This window comes from Terrapene carolina, unplaced genomic scaffold (assembly GCF_002925995.2).
Source record: "Terrapene carolina triunguis isolate 2854851 unplaced genomic scaffold, T_m_triunguis-2.0 Scaffold93, whole genome shotgun sequence".
Classification (NCBI taxonomy): domain Eukaryota; kingdom Metazoa; phylum Chordata; order Testudines; family Emydidae; genus Terrapene; species Terrapene triunguis.
In genome coordinates this window covers 22695774-22718540 of record NW_020664444.1, presented here as the reverse complement: position 1 = coordinate 22718540, position 22767 = coordinate 22695774, and the positions used below count along the sequence as shown (strand labels likewise).

The window sequence follows — 22767 nt, the reverse complement described above, 5'->3', positions numbered from 1 at the left end:
TTGAAGTAGTTTTTATTCCTTTCCACTTCTAGTTTACAGAGACGGTTGGTTTTTTGGACGTCACCCAGTAACATCAATGAGACTCTTTTGCTTTTGCGTGATCCCTATGTTTCATGATGCCACTGGACTTTTTTCCAGGCACAACCACTTGCACTGAGTTTTTATTTTAAATCATGCAACTTGTCTGTTGAATGATGCTCAGATATCACCTTTGAAACTGCACCTGTCTGGTCTGTAAATCCCCTGCCCCCACTATGGGCTTTAAAGTAGGTGTGTATGGCTGTACCAAGGATGCAAACGTATACCACTGGAATATAAATTGTGTTGATGCTTCTAACTCAGAATAAATCTCCCATCCAGCTGTGGCAAGACTGAACATTGACATGTGCATGTCCAGTTTTTGTTTAACAAGTGCTTTGACCTGCATGTCCCCGGTGCTATTAAAGGAGTGAAGATACTTGAAAGTGTGTACAAAACCTCCTGTTAACTCAGACCCATTTCTGCACCTACAACAACCTCCAATACTTGCTCTATGGGAACTAGGTCTTAAAACAGTACATTGTTGGTGGCAGAGTTCTGAGAACAAAACTTGTACCTCATATAAATGGCTGGCAACCTCTCCATTGCAATGACCAGAAAGCTGATTAGTGGTAGATTCTCCATTGCAATTGACCTGCAGGCATATCAGCATAACATGTTAATAAAAAATAAGAGTAAATCAGACTAAATACTGAGCAGATAGTTAAATGAGTAAGTGAAGCGATTGCTTTTTAGGAGAAAGAATAGGGAGACATAAAAACACCAGCCTAAGTTGAGAACAATAGATCTGACTCAAATAGATAAGTAGCAGGTCAGCTCTGAGGCTAAAGCTTGTCTTTAAACTGACCCCATTGGGCTAGATCATTTACAGGAGAGAGGAGAATGTTCTCAAACACCAGGCAAAGTTTATTTACTGAATATAGAGTGAGATCCATTCTTTAAAAAAAAAAAAAATCTATTGACCACACTGTGAATTTGACTTTGCCACGGTATTGCGGTATTTCCTATGTTTAAAATGAAAATGACATAGTAAATGTAATTATCACCAGAATAAATATTAATGTGTTTAATGCCACCTGTTGTACCATGGAACACATTTTCAAGTGATATCGATTGTAAGCTCTATGGGGCAGGAACTGTGTCTGCACAGTGCCTAGCATCTTCTGGCCATTACTGCAAATCTCAATAATGAACAGTAATAACAGCTGGACCCACAAAAACCAAGCCTGCCTCATCTGTAAAATCACATATTAGAACATGAGTTATTAGGCACCTGGTTACCTGATAATGATGTAAATGTGCTAATGAGTCTGCATTTTGGTTGGTTCAACCATTGTGTCTTGCTTTGAAAAATTAGTCCCATATGTCCTGCAGTGCTTAAAAGAACAATGGGATTTTGAATGACGTTCAGTCTTTTCGTGCTGGTCTTGTTTGGGAAAAAGGTCTCCCCCTTTTGACCCACTAGCTCTCTTCTTTACAAGATTTAAACCTGAGAAACAGAGCATGAAGGGCAGTGAGATATATCACATATACCCCAGGCAAGGATTTTCCTGCTAACCTGTACCACTGGTGGGACAACGTTAAGCAGTCCTCCCAGGTCATGGTGGAATGAAAGGGCAATTTCCACAGTACTGCTGGTGCTTTTCTTCTCCACTCCCACCTTGAAGTGTTCCTTCTCCACCCTGGTTGTTACCCCGGCAGCTATCCTCTTGCTGAAGTTCTAACCAGAAAAGAAACCAAATTGTGAGAAAAACCAAACAGCAACAAAATAGTAGCAGCTGGCAAACATGGAGAAGTTATTTCCACAGGCTCTGAAGACAACAGCCTCTGCTGAGAGCACCGTTCAGAATCATAATCAAAGGGACACTGCACAGGCTTGCTCAGCCTGGCTTTGTCTCCAAGATGGAATCTTCATGTAAGGCTAAATCCTGCAAGGTGCAACTACCTCAGCTCCTTTGGATCCCAATGTGAGTGGAGAGCACTCAGTACCGCAAAGAACCAGATCCCGACAGCTTGGCCGATTACAACGATAGTACCAGTAAGGGACTGAAAGAGCAATTGCACAGAGTCCTCTGGAGCAGGGGACTTCATGAATTTTACTAATGTTCCTTCCCATAGTATCCGAGTTCATCACTGACAAGAATGATCTTAGCCTAGCAACACATCTGAGTGGTAGGGAAAGTACTTTGCACCTCAGTTTCTCCATTTGTATAACAGGGGTTGAAGAGGTTGTGCTTTGCTCGCACAGAAAGTCTATGGCAATGGATTGTGATTAACCACAACACCGGAGTAGGAAATAACACAGGAGAAGAGGGAAAGCCCATGTTGATCAACAGCTTTGAAGGAAAGGGCCGTGAAGTTTAGCTCTTTAGAACAGACGTGAAAGGGAAATTGTCAAGGTTGGTTACAGCAGTGTTAGATCCATCAGTAGTGCTTTGGTTTGTGGGCACTCTCCTGACTGCAGCCTGTGTGCTGCACCATCCGTGTAGGCTCTGCCTACCTGCTTCATTTTTCTGTGCAATCAGGCTATACAAATGGACAAGATTCTACTCTTGTACAACAAGCTACTAACTTAAATCCAGAATTTAACATAGTTTATTTAGTTTAAATCCAGTCCAGATTTGAGATGATTGATGTAAAGTATGACTAAAAGCTGTGCAGAAATCTTTCTTCAATACAGCAATTCAGCACACACATGTGTAGGGATGTACTCTGCCACCACTAAATGCAGCTACCTCTGGAGTGAAACGCAGCATTTGATTAACAGCCCACAGGAACAATCTATAATTGTTTCACATGGTTTTGCCTGAAACTGAACTAATCACTCTTCTTACCCGGGCATAAGCTTTTGTGGGTAAAAAACAAAAAAAACCTCACTTCTTCAGATGCATGGAGTGAAAATTACAGATGCAGGCATTATATAATGACACATGAAGAGAAGGGAATTACCTCACAAGTGGAGAACCAGTGTTGACAGGGCCAATAAGATCAGGGTGGAGGTAGTCCACTCCCAATAATAGATGAGGAGGTGTCAATTCCAGGAGAGGCAAAGCTGCTTTTGTAATGAGCCAGCCATTCCCAGTCCCTGTTCAAGCCCAAATTAATGGTGTTAAATTTGCAAATGAATTTTAATTCTGCTGTTTCTCTTTTGAGTCTGTTTCTGAAGTTTTTTTGTTCAAGTATAACCACTTTTAAATCGGTTATAGAATGTCCAGCGAGATTGAAGTGTTTGCCTACTGGCTTTTGTATGTTACCATTCCAGATGTCCGATTTGTGTCTATTCTTTTATGTAGGGACTGTCCGGTTTGGCCAACGTACGTGGCAGAGGGGCATTGCTGGCACATGATGGCATATATAACATTAGTAGACATGCAGGTGAATAAGCCCTTGATGGTGTGGCTGATGTGGTTGGGTCCTCTGATGGTGTCGCTAGAGTAGACATGGGGATAGAGTAGGCAACGAGATTTGCTGCAGGGATTGGTTCCTGGGTTAGTGTTTCTGTGGTGTGGTGTGAAGTTGCTGGTGCGTATTTGCTTCAGGTTGGGGGGCTGTCTATAAGTGAGGACTGGCCTGCCTCCCAAGGTCTGTGAGAGTAAGGGATAGTTTTCCAGGATAGGTTGTAGATTGTTGATAATGTGCTGGAGAGGTTTTAGCTGAGGGCTGTACATGATGGCCAGTGGTGTTCTGTTATTTTCCTTGTTGGGCCTGTCCTGTAGTAGGTAATTTCTGGGTACCCATCTCGCTCTGTCAATCTGTTTCCTCACTTCCCCAGGTGGGTATTGTAGTTTTAAGAATGCTTGATAAAGATCTTGTAGGTGTTTGTCTCTGTCTGAGGGATTGGAGCAACTTCGGTTGTATCTTGTGAGGTAACTCCCTTCTCTTCATGTGTCATTATATAATGCCTGCATCTGTAATTTTCACTCCGTGCATCTGAAGAAGTGGGTTTTTTACCCACGAAAGCTTATGCCCAAATAAATCTGTTAGTCTTTAAGGTGCCACCAGACTCCTTGTTGTTTTTGTGGATACAGACTAACACGGCTACCCCCCGATACTTGTCTTCTTACCTGGTAATAGCAGGCACCTTCTACAGTAAAAGGGATCCCGTGTTTTTTTAGCTTTGTGATGTTGTGCTTCAAACTTGCAGTTAGCTGAGACTTAGGAGATTCTAAGGATAGTCTCTCAACTCCAAATGCAGCAGCAATCCTTTCGCTGCCACTCTGTAAGGCTATAGTAACAGTGTGGTTGGCAATGACATGGTCGTACATGGCAGTGATAGTGCCAGCTATAGGAAATCCTATTGACAGATAGAGCCAAATCAGAACAAATGATGCACAATGCTGCAAAGAAGCATTCAAGGAATTTTCAGTACCATTGAGTGGCAATTATCTATAAAATTTTATAAACAGAGAAATTGATAGTTTCTATCACTTTTCATAATAATAGCCTAGCTTTTTTTAACATTACTATAGATCAGTGAGTTGCAGCTTCTACTATGTATTCACAATATGGACTGATGGGAATGAAACCCCCTATAGTGTTACAGGATTAACAAGGGTAAATGTAAAGATATTACTTGGATTTGGAATGTATTTTTGGAAACCAAGGGATCATCTTTCCTAAATAAAGGGATGAATGATTCTTAACCAGGGGCGGCTCCAGGCACCAGCGCACCAAGCACGTGCATGGGGCGGCAAGCCGCAGGGGGCGGCCTGCCAGTCGCCATGAGGGCAGCAGTCAGGCTGCCTTTGGTGGCATGCCTGAGGGAGGTCCGCCGGTCCCGCGGCTTCGGCGGTGGGTACGCCAAAGGCACAGGACCAGGGGATCTCCCACAGGCATGCCGCTGAATCCGCGTTACCAGCGGACCTCCTGCAGGCATGCCGCCGAAGGCTGCCTCACTGCCATGCTTGGGGCGGCAAAATACATAGAGCTGCCCCTGTTCTTAACTCTCCTGTTCTGTATAGTCTTTGAGAATCTATACCTGGGGCCTTGCTGGGACATTCCAAAGAATTCTGCATGATAGGAGTATGTTGTGTGTAGCTCCACCATACTGCATTTAGAAAGTTTCAAAAAAACAAAAACAAAACAACCAAACCAGACTATTCAAGAGCAGAGGGCTAGGTGCATTCAGCCGGCAGGGAGCTATCAAAACCTACATACCAGAAAAGGCTAAAACATTTGTTTTTACTCAGCAAATGGATGCTTAGAATATCTTATTCCACAAGGTGGTTCATTCAAAGACAACTGGAGTTTTACAAGAAATTATTCTAACTTGTCCTAAGGGAAAACATGTACAAAAATGATGGACATGCATTAAGCAGGGAATATACATAAGCGTTTAAATTACTCTAATAGGTCTTGCATCCATTCTGTTGCATTTTCTTAAGAATATCAATAAGAATGTTGCTGAAGTTAAGGAGATGGGGCAAATTTGGCTCTGGAGTAAGCAAGTGCAACCTCACTAACTCCAAATTGTTTGGGTTTGCACCCACTTACACTGAGGTTAAATTCATGTTTTACCATGTTTTGTTACACACCAATTTGATTGAGGCGTAGTTTTTTCATACCTGCATTTTTTAAAGAGCTGATGTTATGTATGAGAGTCCCAGTGATTCCTCTCTGTTCCTGATTCATGACATTGGAAACATCTACATAGAGAGCTTGCTCATCCACCTGGAAGCTGGCTAGACCCCTTTTGATCCCTTTATTGAGCTCCAGGTGTCCTTTTAACTTTGCTTCCATTGGGATTGCCTGGCTGCTGTTCTGAGTCAATGTGAAAGTGATATTGTGCAGGCTGATATTCCCAAATACATTTCTGTTCCTGAGATGCAGCCCATACAGTGCCTTGTTGATCATCACACTAATGTTACCTGTAAGGGACAGAAACAATAATTACACAGAGCCCTTTGGGTTGGGAAATTGGCATGAGAGGAGAAAAAATAATTAGATTTGACAAACATGAACAATAACCCTTTAATTTAATATAGACAGGAATTAAATGCATTTCCATTAGCTGTAATAAATTATTTAGCTCATTCCAGTTAGGGAATCTGCTTACTGAAAGAGAGAGACAGCAATTAGTCAGCTAGTGGAAATACCTTTTGATGAGAGCACATTATATTATAATAGAATTTCTGAGGCAATTGCTATTTGCAATAGGTTTCTTCTTAAAAAGTTGCTTGATATTTAAGAGCCAAACTGTGCTTTTCAAGGCCTGGGATTGAGTAAAATGCATCATCCAGGGAAACTTGGTGAGGGATTGTGACACAGGAAGCACACAGTGCCCCAGAGGCACATTGTACTAGGCCAGTGCATGGTGTGGGATGGGACAGCCCCCATGTACACAATCCCTCCCAGAGCTCCGCAGCACCCCTGTCAGCTACTCCTCCATTGCACTCCACAGACCCAGCCCAGAAGGGGACGGAGCTATGGGCCAGCCCCTGCCCCCCCTTCTCCCCCCCCCCCGTATTTTCTGTAGAGATGGTTGGGAAATGTTATTGCTCCCAATGAACAATGGCAATGAAGAAAAACTTGTTTCATTTTCCCCAAATTTTCTTCAAAATGTTTTGGGGTTTTGTCAAAAAATGAAACCTTGAAAACCCAAAAATTTCATTTTAAGCCTGAGTTTAAAATGTTTTCCAATGAAAACATGTACATTTTCAGTCAAAATAGAAACCTTTTAATGAATTTTGTTTATTGCCAATTTCCATTAAAAAAAAACCAATTTTGATCACCCAGTGGACAGCTGTTCACATCACAAGACACCATCACCATAAATACTAAATTTATACTTTCTGTTTTAGGCTGCTAGTAGGTTTTAAATGTGCCAAGACACCACAGTGGGGGATGTCTTATACTTGAATAATAATAAATCTCCTTTGGTAGTTGCATTCTTAACTATCCCCTTACAGTAAAGCACATAGTGAGGAAGCACCTTCATGAATGTTGTTCTTGCGCTTCAGAGATCCATTCAGAGAAAAGAGCTGTGGTACCACCTTCAAACCTCCAATGTTGTGTTGGACTTTCCCATTCAGGGACAGGACAAGACCAACTTTCTGCTCCATAGCTCCCACAAAATCTAGATGAAACCTGTTCTCATTTCGCTTCAGCTCAGAAGATAATAGAAGTCTAAGAGGGAAAGGAACAAACACAAGTTGCTCGCACACCATTATCAATAAAGATTTGTTATCAGTGTTCAATATTTAACGTCACTCTACCTCTGTTAATGTAGGGCAAAACTGACCCTCCATTTTGCACAATGGCTGTTTAGTGTATATTCTGCGCTTATGCTAGACAAGAGTAGAACATGGAAAAAAAATCCACGAAACAGGTCAGAGAACAATTTTTCCTTCACTTAGATTTTGGTGACCATAAACACACCAGACATAAGCAAGCTTCCTTCTTATTATTTTCATTTGCTTAGAGCAGATTTCACTGCTTCTCACTAGAAAAAAGAATTCCAGAGGTTACCCTCAACAGGTCAAATTTTAAACAAGATTCAAGGCTGCTCCTATTTATTTATACTCACATCTGTGCGGGCAACAGAGCCTGTTTGGCATCCTGCTATTGGCTGATTGCTCACCACACCCCTCCCCAATGCACAAGACACTCTTTGTTTATGCAAAAATGAACACACAAGCTGAAATTGTGACCCAATGTACTCGAAGAACTTTTAAAATCTACTGTGGAATACATTTTAAAATCTTGTAAAACTAGCTAATTTTACCAACATGGTCTAGTGCAGGGGTAGGCAACCTATGGCACGCGTGCCGAAGGCGGCACGCAAGCTGATTTTCAGTGGCACTCATACTGCCCAGGTCCTGGCCACCAGTCTGGGGGCTGTACATTTTAATTTAATTTTAAACGAAGCTTCTTAAACATTTTAAAAACCTTATTTACTTTACATACAACAATAGTTTAGTTATATATTATAAACTTACAGAAAGAGACCTTCTAAAAACATTCAAATGTATTACTGGCACGCGAAACCTTAAATTAGAGTGAATAAATGAAGACTCGGCACATCACTTCTGAAAGGTTGCCGACCCCTGGTCTAGTGTATAATGAGGAAAAGGACTTGTAGTGTCTGATTGAGAGTGCACGGGCATTGGAGCTCCCATAAGAACATATACTCGAAGTAGTCATTTCACATTTTTCTCTCCCGCCCCAATGAAATTTTGCACAAAATACTTGGATTTTTGTAAAAATGTAAAGCCTCTTTCAGTGGATAATTTTACATTTGAGATGTTTGAAAAAAAACTGCTGGAGGAGTGAGAGGTGGTGCTGGTGCCAGTGCCCACTAAAACAGTGTTTCTCAACCTTTTTGATAGCAGGGACTGTCTTGCTGCCTTCCTAAACTGTGTCAGGGAGATCTCAGCGACCGGCGCCAGTCCACGGACCAGCTGTTGAGAAACACTGCTCTAAAAGAGACATGGTCTAATGCAGAGGTGGACAACCTGTTGCTCCGGAGCCAAATGCGGCTCTTCAGAAGTTAATATGCGGCTCCTTGTACAGGCACTGACTCCGGGGCTGGAGCTACAGGCACCAACTTTCCAATGTGCCGGAGGTGCTCACTGCTCAACCCCTGGCTCTGCCACAGGCCCTGCCCCCACTCCACCCCTTCCCGCCCCTGAGCCTGCCCTCACTCCTCTCCCTCCCCCACAGAGCCTCCTGCACGCCACGAACAAGCTGATCGCGAGGTGCGGGGAGGGAAGGGGAGGCACTGATTGTCGGGGCTGCCGGTGGGCGGGAGGCGCTGGGAGCAGGGGGGGCGGAGCTGATGGGGGGTTGCTGATGTATTACTGTGGCTCTTTGGCAATGTACATTGGTAAATTCTGGCTCCTTCTCAGATGCCGGTTGGCCATCCCTGGTCTAATAGATTAAATCTAGGGCTTGGAGTTAGACAAGCTAGAGTGCTAATTCCATATCTGCCCCTGAAGATCCTTCACAGAACTTTTCAGATATTGGTTAATCATGATGGCTCTCACGATCCCCCTAGTGTAGCTGCTAAATATCAATTCTGCTTCATCTGACAGAGGACAAAAAATGAGAAAAACAACTGATAACCTAACATGAAGAACTAATTTACTCACAGGGAATTTTTCCTGTTCTCTCCGTTATCTATGAACAATGATCTAAGAAAGCAACCAGTAGAGAGAGGGTTACAAGATTGTTTTAGTGTTTCAAAAACTTAAAAAGCAAAATACTCAAGTAGCGAGGAGAGTGCATGGAACATCGCCTTCTCAATGGCTTTCTGCACATGTCAGAATGCAAACGGCCATGCTTAAAAGAAAGAGCTCAGATTTATCTTCAGAACTCCTTTTAAGGAAGGTTACTACTACGCTGTTTTCTTTACCTTGATGGAGATACTTTGCCCATTAGCTGCAGCTGTACAGACTCTGGTTCTGTCAAAATTGCCTGATGCAGGAGAGCGCTCACTCCAATAATCCTGCTGTTCTTTCTGGTCTCCTTGCTCATATCAACCTCCAGCAGCACCAGATCCTTTCCACTGGAACGAAGGTAAAGTGATCCATTGAGACTGTTCTCACCATAACTCTTAACAGCTGCATGGGCCTACACGCAGGGGAAAAGGAGAACAAGACATCTGCTGCATTAGGAAACTCAGATGACACATGACAAAACAGTGCGGTGTCACATTCAGCAACCCTACTGCTGAGAGCAATGTACAGGACGAGGGTCTCAGAAATCCCTGGTTAAAATCTGACAAACAGTACTAAAAGAAAGGCTGGAGTGATTTCCCTGTCTCTGATGAAGTCATCCTCTCTGGACACTGCTAAATCATTATCCGTGGAGCTCAGAAAAAAATACTTCAGAGCAACAATTGGTTTTGCCTTTGGCATTTACTGAATAGATATTTTCAATACAGTTTCCCACTGAAGGATAGTACAAGATCTTCGTCAACACAACAATTTCAAGTTACACAAGCTGGACACTGGGCTAGACCACCAGTTCACTCAGGACATTTTTGAGGAACCAAATATAAATACCTCCAGTGAGGTGCTATCACTTATTCCTTGGTTATGTGAAAGCATTTTTGCTTAAATGGGAAAATGGATAGATTCCCTAACCACTCACTCCACTGTTTTAGTCATATAATCCTGGTATGAGGGATTTATTACAGGCTAGAGGGGAGCCCCAGATCAAAATATTGGTAGTATTTCATTGGCAACAGTGAATGTAAATGACAGAAGTTAGAAGGAAGAGACCTGTTGGATCATTTAGTCCATTCCCCTGTCAGAACAGATAAGGGTACTAGAGGAGGTAGGAGAGAATGATTTAATAAGAGACTACATATGATCTTAGCCAGGGAGTTACTGCCATGTCAAAGCTTTACATACTTACGTGAACTTATTGTACATCTGCTTGCAATTAGAATGAAGCATTGTTTTTTTAAAAGAAAAGTCCGCTTCCCCCGTGTTCTAGGGAGTTTGGCTTCATTATTGTATTTGTATGATATGATACTACCATATTTATTGCTTTAAGGAAAAACTTTTTCTGTGCAAGGCAGGAGGGCCTTTTGGCAAGATAAGCACATGCACTGCTTTGGAACTGCCATATGGCCCTACGCTGACTAATCAGACCAGATGCAAGTGATTGGCCATATCTCACTCTGTTTGGAACATGTAATAGGAGGAGGAGAAAATACCATCCTCGATTGTGGTGATTAAAACTGACTTTCCTGAGCAATCACCAGCGAGGGCCTCCCCTTTCCATTGTGTATCACTCCTCAAAGACCCTGTGCTGCAGCCAACCATGCCAAGGTAAGTTGCACCCAGATCCTTCCGCAGCCTGTTCACACTGCTCTGTGAAGCAGCAGTAACTCCAGAGCAAACTGAAACATATTTCCCCTATGGAGCCTGAGCTCTTCCAGCTCCTGGTAGTATGGGAGAGGAAGACAAAGGCTAGAATTTGTGGCCTCAGCTAGGATGGTCAAAATACCGTTACTAAACTGCACAACCAATCTTAATAAGTGGGGTGTGGGCTACTGATTCAAATGTCCTGGATATGGAGTGATTGATACTGTACATTCTACAGCTGACTCCAGTGACTAAGTTACCACCACATGGGTTTTGTGTTTGGTTTGCTGAACTAATAATAAAACTGAAAATAGTCAAAGAGGGAGAATGAAAAGAGATAAAGAGAAAACATACCCCAATTAAAATTTCAGTTAAAATTAGTTTGTACCTGAAAGCTTTGGGGGAATTTTGACTGATATGGATGAGTAAACCGGGAAGAAAATCCAAAGTGAGTATTTGATCCATTTAGTTGAGCAATGAACTGTTGGCACAAGAGAAGTTACACAGCTGAAATGAAGAATTATAGTGAAATTCCAGCATAATTTAACTTGAGTTTCATGATAATTTACTCCAAAGCTTTCTGAATTTTAGCCAAATCCTGCTCCCTGTGCATGTGTACGGATACACACACACACACACACTTTTCAATACCTATTTAGGGGTATGTCTACACTGCAGAGTTAAATCAAGCTTTTACTCTGAGAGTCCCTGTAATTCCCTTCCCATCCACATGAAAACCCTTCTCACCTAAGTTTGATGCGTTTACCCCCAGCCAGGTCAGCTAATATGGGTTTTAGGCTAGAGCTTGGATGCTGATTTCACTTGGACACAGAAAATTGGGTAAAGCTTGCAGAGTTGCTGCTCCCACCTGGGCTAGGTTAACCCAGGTGCTGATCACCTGAATACACTCTGCAGTGAAGACATTCACTTAGGGTGAGGAAACCTCCCAGCCCAGGTCAAGAGACTCGGGATAGCAAGGCTTGCACTAACACTCTAAAAATGACTGTGTAGACAGCGTTTTGAAGATGCGTCTCAGGCTTGAGCGCAGGCTCTGAAGAGCTTTGTGTGGCTCAAAAGCTTGTCCAATAAAAGACATTACCTCACGCACATTGTCTCACTAATATCTGGGACCGGCATGTCTAGAACTACACTTTTCTTAACATGGGTCCATCTCCTAGTTCTGAGAAAAATATCCACCTTCCTGGCATTGATACTTTCAACTAGCAAATCTTTTCTGGGAGCATTTTATGTTTAGTGTGTTGCTAAACACTTGGAAGGTTCTGGAGTTTAGGCATCAGAGGTATTTTATTTGAGGATAAATTCCTCATAGCAAGGGACGTTCTGTAAACTTTCCAAAGTTTGCGATCTCTGAAATAAAAACAAATTCCAACTGTGCACAGCAGTCAAGCCACAATCTAACCACAGAAACCTAGCTAGGTGCTCTGGGTTTCTCCCTCTCCACAACAAGACTCATCTGACTCCCCATGAACTGCATGGCCTTCTGAATGTTGTGCTCCCCTCCCTGAATGCTGTTCCCCAGGAATTTATTGTACAAAGTTAAACCAGGTCATATAAACTTTTCAGAGAGTTAAATTCACTCCTATGGAAAGAGCCAATACAAGACCTTGAGGCCATGAGCAACACACTGGTTTTATGCTCACCCTTCACAGGAGTGAATTAATAAGCAAGTGCATCACAATAACTCCAGTTTATGCAACGGAACCACAATAAATAGGAACCTGACCTGTGAAGAATCATTTCTGTTGATGGTGGCTTTTATATTCACACCATAGTCAAAGACTTCCAGTTTGGTTTGCGCAGAAAAGAGTTCTCCATTCAGGGCCAGTGCTTGTGGAAACTTGAGCTGTTCAAGTAAAACACAATTTGTGCATAATGGCTATTTTTATACAAGTTAACTTTCGTCATTTTCTATCCATACGTTTAATGCAAAGTAAGTGTGTGTGTGTGTGTGTGTGTGTGTGTAGATAAAACTTTTACTCAATACATACAATGACCCCTTCCCTGGTTGAAAAAAACCTCCTAATTATTACAATTAAAAAAAACAAATGATCAGTATATTTTGTCCTGTGTAAACACAGAAAAAAATGAATATTAACTAGAACTCTCCAAACCAAAAGAATGTTAAAGAAAAACAATGGAATGTACATTGAGAGATTACTGAATGGCAGAAGGGAAGAGACACAAAGAAAGGGGAAACTGTATCTTGGTAGGGAGGAAATAATTGTTCTTAGTAAGTACGGAAGGTGTCAGTGTCAGTGCAAATACCTGGAACGAGTGAGTCATGTCCATGTGTAAGAAATGTCTGAAATGCGTCTCACTGGATTTGTTCTGGTACTTGCCCAGAAGCCTGACGGCATCTTTCTTATTGACTTTCAGAATAGCTTCGATCTCATGCTTTGCCTGTGTGTTGAGATTTGAGTTGTTAGAATTAGCAAATCAAGCAGAATATTAAATAAATAAATAAATAAATTAATGGAGATATCCCATCTCCTAGAACTGGAAGGGACCTTGAAAGGTCATTGAGTCCAGCCCCTTGCCTTCACTAGCAGGACCAAGTACTGATTTTGCCCCAGATCCCTAAGTGGCCCCCTCAAGGATTGAACTTACAACCTTGGGTTTAGCAGGCCAATGCTCAAACCACTGAGCTATCCCTCCCCCCAATTAGCCCGACCTATTATGAAATGTGAGCGATATCCCGTTAGTAGGGAGCTGTTGCATTATGACTCTGAAGAAACTTGCTGAGCAGCATAGGAAAAGTAAACTAATTTTGGTAATAAAGGTGAAATGACTTGCCCAAGGCCAGGATTTGAATTTACAACCTCCTGCTTCCCAATGCAAATTCTTAATAATAATAATGCTTAACATTAATTTACTCAGAATATACCTGTTCCTCTAACATGGAAGAGACACCTCCCACACAGTAGCGTAGCTAGGGGGGGAGCAGGGGGAGCGGCCGCTCCCCCACTGAGCACATTCCTCAAAAGTGGTGCCTTTTTAATGTTTACACTCATGCAGGGATGACGTTACGGGCTGAGATCTTGTGTTCTGGAAGCGCCTCCTTGCTCACAGCTGTCAGCTCGCAGTGCAGCGGGTGCGCCTGTCCCTTTAAACCGTGCGGGAGAGGGCGTTCCCATGGTGCCTAGCGGTGGGCGGCTTGGATTTTAAATCCTAGTGGCAGGCAGCGAGAGCGGGGCGAGGTCAGTGCAGGGCTGGAACTGCGCGGGGAGCAGGGCAGGGTTCGGGAGCCATGGGCAGGGGCAGGATCACGAGCGCGGTGGCCAGGAAGGGGGTGAAGCTGCCGGGCGTGGCGAAGCCCAGGAAGGTGGCTGGGGCTGGGGCACTCACCGACAGCAGCACGGGAAGTGGAGCAATGTGGCCCCAGCCTGCTCCACTCTGCCAGCTCCCAGCCGTGTCGCTCCGCTTCCCGCCGCTGGTGAGTGCGGGGAGGTTGGGGAAAGGGGGCCCCACTGCACTCACCAGCGGCGGGAGGCGGGGCGACGCGGCCCCAGCCCGTTCCGCTTCCCTTGCCCTTGCCCCTACCCCAGCCGTGTTGCTTGGGGGGGTTGGGAGGGCTGGGGAAAGGTCCCCCCTCCCCTGCACTCACCGGTGGCGGGAAGCGGAGTGCCGTGGCTGGGAGCTGGCGGAGTAGAGCTGGCTGGGGTCGGGCTGCTCCACTTCTGCCGCTGCCGGTGAGTGCAGGGGGGGATCCCTTCCCCCAAACCCCCTCCCCTGAGCGACACGGCTGGGGCTGGGGCAAGGGAAGCGGACAGGGCCGGCTCTGACTTTTTTGCCTCCCCAAGCCAAAAAAAAAAAAAAAAAAAACAGGGCGCAGGGCGGCTGGACCTGGAAGCAAAGCAGAAAAATTAAAATAAACCTCAGGGCACAGGGCGGCCGGACCCGGAGGCAAAGCAAAAAAATAAATAAATAGGGCAGCCGTGCCGCCCTAGGATTGGACAGGATGCAACCCCTTAAAAACTGCCGCCCCAAGCACGAGCTTGCTTGGCTGGTGCCTGGAGCCGGCCCTGGAAACGGAGCAGGCTGCTCCCCGTCTCCTGCTAATCCCCTGGGCCACTCTGGGCCTGCGGGCCCCCAAAAGTGCCCCCCACAGCTCCTGCCTCCCAGACCCTCCGGGTCTTCGGCGGTGGGACCTTCAGTGCCGCCGAAGAAACTCGGAGCGAGTGAAGGGCCGGCCGCTGAAGACCCGGGGCGCTGCCGGGTGAGTAAAAGCGCTGCAGCGGGTGGCGCCTTTTTTATTTTTTATTGCTCCCCCTGTTCCGTCCACCTGGCTACGCCACTGCTCCCACAGCAATTCACTTTGTACTTCAGCTTCCCCACCTACATTCTGGTAGATGCTGTGAGCAAATTGACAAAACCAACCAAACTTCTAACTAGATCTGGTAGATCGTAAATTGCTGTGTTATACAGACATGTAATGGAGCCTCTCTCATGGATTAATCTTAACATAAAGTTTACTTACACTTTGGTGACATCGGGTTAAGGCACATAGTTCGACATTTTTGGGGAAAATCTTGCTGTTATAAGGATGAGCTAAGCCAGCACAAATCTAAAAAAATGAGGAACAAAAGCTAGAGATATGAGTTACAGTAACCTGTTTATTTTCTGACTGTGTCACTATTCAAAGTTACAGGCAAATTCTCACATCAGGTATCACTCACATAGGGATGTTCAGCTTGGTAGCCAAGAGTAAAGGTTTGAACTGATTCATCCAGCCCATTTATCAAAATTTTAGTCTCCAAGAAGTAGTGTTTTTGCTTTTTGTCTACAGTAAATGTCTCCTGGAGAAGGAAGCTCTGGGGAATGTGCAGTTTAAATGGATGTCTGGGACAAAACAAAAAAGTAAAGATTTTAAGGTAAAACCACAGAGGAAAAAAAAACAAAACAGTTTCTTTCTTCAGCTGAAACTCCTAGACTTTCAATTGCAAACATCTCTAGTGTCAATTATTGAAACAAAGCAAGCCTACATGAAAGGTTGAAAAGTTACAGGAAGGATCAAGAAGGGAAAAGAAATGTTTGAGAATGGTACCTGTATAAACATGCTAGAAGGACACATACTATTAGAGTTTCATACTAGTTCAGAATGTAAGCTTTTGGGAGTTTTGTATATGTTCAGAACCTAGCGCATTGGGCTCCTGATCCATGACCAGGGCTCCCAGGTGTATGGGAATACAAAGAATAAATAATAATACATAATAATAGCGTTACACATTAGCCAGCATTTCTGATGGAAAATTCCTACCCTAGACCACATAACATACCCAACATCTTCTAGCATTTAAAGTAACTGAAATGATGTTGGGTTCTATGGGTATACGAAGGACAGGCACAGAGCACCTGAATCAGTGCCTCATGTTTCAGGGGGGTAGCTGTGTTATTCTGTATCAGCAAAAACAACGAGGAGTCCTTGTGGCACCTTAGAGACTAACATTTATTTGGGCATAAGCTTTTCTAGGCTAGAACCCACTTCATCAGATGCATGGAGTGAAAAATACTATAAGCAGGTATAAATATAAAGCACATGAAAAGATGGGAGTTGCCTTACCAAGTGGGGAGTCAGTGCTAACTAGGCCTCATGTACCACTCACACAGGGATTTTATGTATCTTGCAGCTGAAGTGTGTGACTGTCAAAGACTCCAGGAAGATATGGATGCACAATTCCCATTGATTTCTAATGGGAACTGACCCTCCCTTATCCTTCAGACAACTCTGAAAATCTCAGCTAACAAGTACATTTTTTGTACTCTGTAGAAACAATATAACTTGCATCGAATTCACTGAACTAATTTGGGTGCCCCAGGAAACAGATGTTCAGCTAATCCTCAGCCCAGGGCGCCGTTTATTACTTAGCTGCAGCATTTTATAGACTTCTCTGAATAGATTTAGCTGAAAGCTTAGGAAGGAGACATTCACTTTTATAATCTCACACTGGACTAAGTTCACGCACAGCAGGACAGCTGACCTCATTCCTCATTTTTCATTCGTGTAGTTTTTCCACTACTTAAACAGCCTCTTATACAAACGTTTGGCAGCTCCTAAGGGATCCTGGGTAATTGTAGCTCCTCCTGACCTTCCTGGACATTGAGAATGCTCAGCACCTCTCTGGGGATGGACAACAGCCCACAGACTCAAGCCCTGAATTTCTGTAGGGTCCCTGAAATTACTGAAATTTCAGTAATGACACATCAAGGGGCAGGTTCTAGAGTTGGCCAAAATCAAGAGACTGTAAATTCCTTCCCAGAAGTAAATGAAACACATTCCCAAACTAAAACGACATGTTTTAGTGGGGATATATTTGACATTAAGGCAGTCATATTGTTCCCTAGGTAATGGGAGAAAAATAGGCACCTACGTGGCTCAAGAAATCAATTATAGGTGTTAGAACCATCACCACCTGAAGTCTGACCATCTTGTGACTTTTCTGTGGTCTTTGTGAAATGAGCTGATGCTCTCTGTAGAGTTCCTAATGAACAGATGTCCATATTACAAAATTAGCTATTGCAATTAGCACCCTGGTTAATAGTCTCACCAGAGAATGGATACAAAGACTCAGTCTATGTAGTGCAAAGTTAGGCATATAGGCAGAATGGGGACTTCAGTCCTGTCAAGCCCAGCACCTTTCACAGGAGCACTAAAACTCACATTAAAATTTAAGGTAAAACATTCTGTGAAGATATGAAAAAAGTGACAACACCTGATATGGATGGTTCCACGTTTCTGGTAGAACATCTTATCTTTCTTCAGCTCTTCTATCTGACCCTCAAGCTGCAGCACAACTGGCAGACTCTTATGGTCTGTCCATAGAGCCTTCATGGAGAGGTTAGTCTTTTTAGGCTGCAGTCGAAGTAGCAGGAGAATCAGGGTAGCATTGAGAGAGGAGAGTTGAGTCAGATTTGCTGGACCCGTGGTGTAGAGATGACTAGTCACAAACCGCAGAGTGAACCAGGCTGCAGCGAGGTTGTTGTCTTACAGGACAAGTCCATTCCTGCTCCCCATAAAGCCAACAACAAAGCTCCCAATGGCCCAATTCTGATCTTATTTACACCAATTTCAACACTGGTATAACTCCAGTGACTTCACTGGAGCTACTCCCAATTTACACCAGTTTAAGTGATGTTAAGATCTGAACCAATGACTTCAGCAGGATCAGACAAATTAACTGTTTTTAATAAATTAACTGTTATTAATAAATCAATGGCTGTTATTGTTTTTCAGTGGAGATGCTCATCACATTTGTACAGCAAAACATTGGGCAAAAATGAGAGGTAATTGCTACGAAACGTATCACCATTGTACAGCAAAGTAACCAAAAAAGTACCATAAAGTACAAATATTTTTATGTAGGATTTAAAAAAAATCAAAGTAAATTTGAAAGTATTGCTTTTATATCATAATACTACTGGAGGCAATAAGGATCAATCCTGCAAGATGCTGAGCAGCACTGACTCTATCTGAGCTCGACTCTTCACAGGATCGGGCTTACAATAGTGATTAAATTTAGGACGCAGTGTCTTGTAAAAGCAACGCAAGCATAAAAACTCTGAATTTGCTGCCTACTGTGTATGAGTCCTAAAACTTGAATGCACAGTAGTTGCAGAATATGCATGCATTCAATACTGCACAAGATTCCATTTAAAAGAGCCATCCGGCTGCAACAGATTAAAACCTGTTCCTTTCTGTGAAGAACAAAAGGAGTTATCTTTGTGGAAATACAAACATGAAGTACAAGTGCAAATTACAGGACAGGAGTTGCATTTGTATTTCTGCAGGGACATAATGCTCATGTTTTAGATAAATTATTGTATTTTAAGGTCAGTTTCACATTTCAGTTGAGCTGGTTTGATTTGCGAAGCATCTGAGTACCGTGAATGGAACAGGGTTGTTTTTTTAAACCATATGGTATCCTGAGCTGGTCAAAGTATCTTTTTAGAGGACAGGCTGTTGATTATCTGCCATGCATGGTAGATACCAAGCAAAGTAAATATAGCTTCAAACAGCACTGTTGTTTGCATATTAAAGGCTAGTTTCTGATATTGGGTAAACTGAAGAGGAAGTGGTGGTGCATGAAACCAGTTACTGCTATCTAGAGCTATGTGAAATGTTTTAACCAAAACTTTTTTGGCAAAAACTGCAGATTTGGGTCAAAGAAAATATTTTTGGGGAATTAATGTTGATTGCCACAAATCATTACAGTAAAAAAACCCAAACTCAAAATTCTAAAAAAGTCAAAACATTTTGTTTTGATATTTTTGAAACTAAACTTTTCAATTTAAAACCACTTCTTTTTGAAATTACCTTTAATTTTATTTTTTAAATTAAAAAAGAAAAAAGATCAAAATCAGAACAATATTCTGTTTGACCCAAAATGAATTTTGGTTTTTGATTCACTGAAAATTTTTGAAATTTTCATTTTTAGGTCGACTGGAACAATTTTTTCCCCCTCCATATTTCAGAATGGCCAGAAATCCATAATTTGTACAGCTCTTCTGTTATCCTACATGCAGGCATGGTACCTAATAGTTCAAAGTATTTAGCAATAGTGTCTGCACAAATCACACACCCGCATTAAGGTCTAAATATTTAGGCTTTCACGTTTTCTGTAGTTTTCTAGGAACACAGCATCCCTTAGCACCCAGTGTGTGCCACTGGCCTCTAAGAGCTGAGAGAAGAACTCAAACTGAAGTATACCATAAAAATGAAGGAGAAAAATCTAGTAGTGATGACGGATTTCTTTAGTCTACATAAAGTGTTTTTTTTAAAAACCTCAGTTTTACATTTCAGCATTTCTCATAGCATGCCAACAACATAAAAGGATAAAAAAAGCTAATTACCGATGTGCAAGATTGAAGTCTAATAAATGCATGATGCTCCTCATTTGGCTACACCTGCAAGATACAGTCCCAGATCCAGAAAAGTTAACATTTATACAACCATCTTACCCCCTGCAGGTGTAAATAGTCAGCTGACAAATTAAATTCTTGCTTTGTACTCTTTATCTTAAAGCAAAGAAACTTGGCTTCCTCGCTATTCTCCAAATGAATCTCATTCCTCACGAGCTGGTTCCACACTGATACCACTTCACTGTAGCTATGCAGAACATTCCTCTCAAGGTGATTGACTGTGGATGCCTGAAAGACAAAGATAAATATTTTGGACCTGTTGAGTTACAGCAGGTAGGATCCTTTTCTCTCTGCAGTACAGCAGAGAAATGAATGGAAGGAGTTTCCTTGGACAGAAAGCACCATGATGATTATAATAGCATCTATTAGAGTTAAGTTGCCAGCATTTCCATTGTAAAGACATTAATCTCACTTTCAGGGTGTTATAATTCCCAGAAGGAGGTCAATATCTATCTTTGTTCTTTTTATTTTATGTTCCGCCCAAACAAGGGAGGGATAGATGGCTGGACATCTTCAAAGAAATTAACAAGTAAGCCAATTTTTTCTTTCCAACAATCCTCAACTGGGACTAGTCCAACAGAGATCTAATGGGGAAAGGGTGGGACTCAAAATAAAGGAACACCCTAAAGTAACCTGAATTGTGGGTTTGTCGCAGCATGAAAGACATTTCAGCTGATGGCTGCTTTCTCTTAAACCCTGACCTACAGTTTTAATTCTGAATAATGTATGCTATAAAGAGGACTGACTTTTCAAACTGAAAGATCCTGATTCTGATCTCACTTGCACAGGGATACCCAAACTACATCAAAACATATGGAGTTACTCCAGGGAAAATCTAGTGTCTAGTGGCAGATGTTAGTTCTGTTGTTTAATGCACACCTGAGAGGTGCTCAGAAACTATGGGGTGATGATCGTGGTATTAGAACCTGTATAGACCACAGTTGTGTTAGTGAAATTAGAATCAGTCCTAGAATCAGTAGACTCGGTGTCTTTGGTTAAAATCTGTTCTGAACGGCGAACAGCAGAGGCTAACAGAGGGAGTTTGCCTGGGAGCTGTCCGAGAGGAGGTACGCTAAGTGCTGCATTGGGGGGCTGTGTTGGTGAGTATCTGAGTGTCTGTTGCTGGGACAGTTTGTCAGTTTGACCGTGTGCTTGATTGCTTGCTTGTTTGTTTGAAAAGTGTGAATTGGGAGTGCTTTGTTCCAGGTGGGCCTGACTGGTATATAAGGGCAGTCAGCAGCGAACCAGCTGAGCGGCGAACAGCAGAGGCTAACAGGGAGTTTGCCCGCGAGTTCGCCTGGGGAGAGCTCACTGAGGCTTTCATTTGTGGGTTTCTCTGAGTAGTTCCTGCAACAGCTGAGGAAGCTCTTAAGAGGAAGGTGATATGGAAGGTGAGCGATCAGCTGTTGTAACCTGCACAGGTTGTGCCATGTTTGTCTTTCTTCCACAGGACAGAAGCGACTTTGTCTGTACAAAGTGCAAGCTGGTCTCCATGTTGGAAGAGAAGGTTCAAGGTCTGGAGAAACGAGTATCGACTCTGCGTTGCATAAGGGAAAATGAAGATTTCCTGGACAGACGTCAGGAGATGCTTCTACGGCCACAATGTTCTGAAGATTCAGAGCAGGCGCAGCAGGGACCAGAAGGAGGTGAAGTTTGGCAGCATGTGACCTCCAGAAGGAGAAAGAGGAGCGTCCATGTACCAGCAATGGAGATACAAGTGAGCAATCGTTTCCATGTTCTCTCTACAGGTACTAATGCAGAGAGTGGACTAGATGACCCACCTGAGGGAAGGGAGCAGAAGGAGACTCCACCGATTGGAAGGCAAAAGATGCACTTTCCTAGGGATGGGGGTTCCACGACCACCACTCCCAAGAGGAGGAGGAGGGTGGTGGTGGTCGGGGACTCCTTCCTCAGGGGGACTGAGTCATCTATCTGCCGCCCCGACTGGGAAAACCGAGAGGTCTGCTGCTTGCCAGGAGCTAGGATACACGATGTGACGGTGAGACTGCCGAGACTCATCAAGCCCTCGGATCGCTACCCCTTCCTGCTTCTCCATGTGGGCACCAATGATACTGCCAAGAATGACCTTGAGCGGATCACTGCAGACTATGTGGCTCTGGGAAGAAGGATAAGGGAGTTTGAGGCACAAGTGGTGTTCTCGTCCATCCTCCCTGCGCAGGGAAAAGGCCTGGGTAGAGACCGTCGAATTGTGGAAGTCAACAAATGGCTACGCAGGTGGTGTCGGAGAGAAGGCTTTGGATTCTTCGACCATGGGATGGTGTTCCAAGAAGGAGGAGTGCTAGGCAGAGATGGGCTCCACCTAACGAAGAGAGGGAAGAGCATCTTCGCCAGCAGGCTGGCTAACCTAGTGAGGAGGGCTTTAAACTAGGTTCACTGGGGGAAGGAGACCAAAGCCCTGAGGTAAGTGGGGAAATGGGATCCTGGGAGGAAGCATAAGCAGGAGAGCGCAAGAGGGGAGGACTCCTGTCTCATACTGAGAAAGAGGGATGATCGATGAGTTATCTTAAGTGCCTATACACAAATGCAAGAAGCCTGGGAAACAAGCAGGGAGAACTGGAAGTCCTGGCACAGTCAGGGAACTATGATGCGATTGGAATAATAGAGACTTGGTTGGATAACTCACATGACTGGAGTACTGTCATGGACGGATATAAACTGTTCAGGAAGGACAGGCAGGGCAGAAAAGGTGGGGGAGTTGCGTTGTATGTAAGAGAGGAGTATGACTGCTCACAGCTGCAGTATGAAACTGCAGAAAAACCTGAGAGTCTCCGGATAAAGTTGAGAAGTGTGAGCAACAAGGGTGATGTCGTGGTCGGAGTCTGCTATAGACCACCAGACCAGGGGGATGAGGTGGATGAGGCTTTCTTCTGGCAACTAGCAGAAGTTGCTAGATCGCAGGCCCTGGTTCTCATGGGAGGCTTAAATCACCCTGATATCTGCTGGGAGAGCAATACAG

At 43.5% G+C, this 22767-nt stretch overlaps 1 protein-coding gene across 1 annotated transcript in view; it reads right to left on the bottom strand.

Annotated features, from left to right (window-relative positions):
• Positions 1–22767, bottom strand: part of LOC112120836 — a 179728-nt gene that overhangs the window by 59127 nt on the left and 97834 nt on the right. The window contains exons 30-42 of the mRNA XM_029911283.1: positions 19830–20018; positions 17585–17724; positions 15551–15713; positions 15352–15438; positions 13140–13274; positions 12598–12717; positions 11242–11334; positions 9392–9609; positions 6971–7164; positions 5604–5906; positions 4104–4333; positions 1598–1759; positions 596–673 (exon numbers count right to left, since the gene is read on the bottom strand). Coding sequence (XP_029767143.1) covers positions 596–673; positions 1598–1759; positions 4104–4333; positions 5604–5906; positions 6971–7164; positions 9392–9609; positions 11242–11334; positions 12598–12717; positions 13140–13274; positions 15352–15438; positions 15551–15713; positions 17585–17724; positions 19830–20018 — 2112 coding nt within the window. The remainder of the gene's footprint in view (positions 1–595; positions 674–1597; positions 1760–4103; positions 4334–5603; positions 5907–6970; positions 7165–9391; positions 9610–11241; positions 11335–12597; positions 12718–13139; positions 13275–15351; positions 15439–15550; positions 15714–17584; positions 17725–19829; positions 20019–22767) is intronic.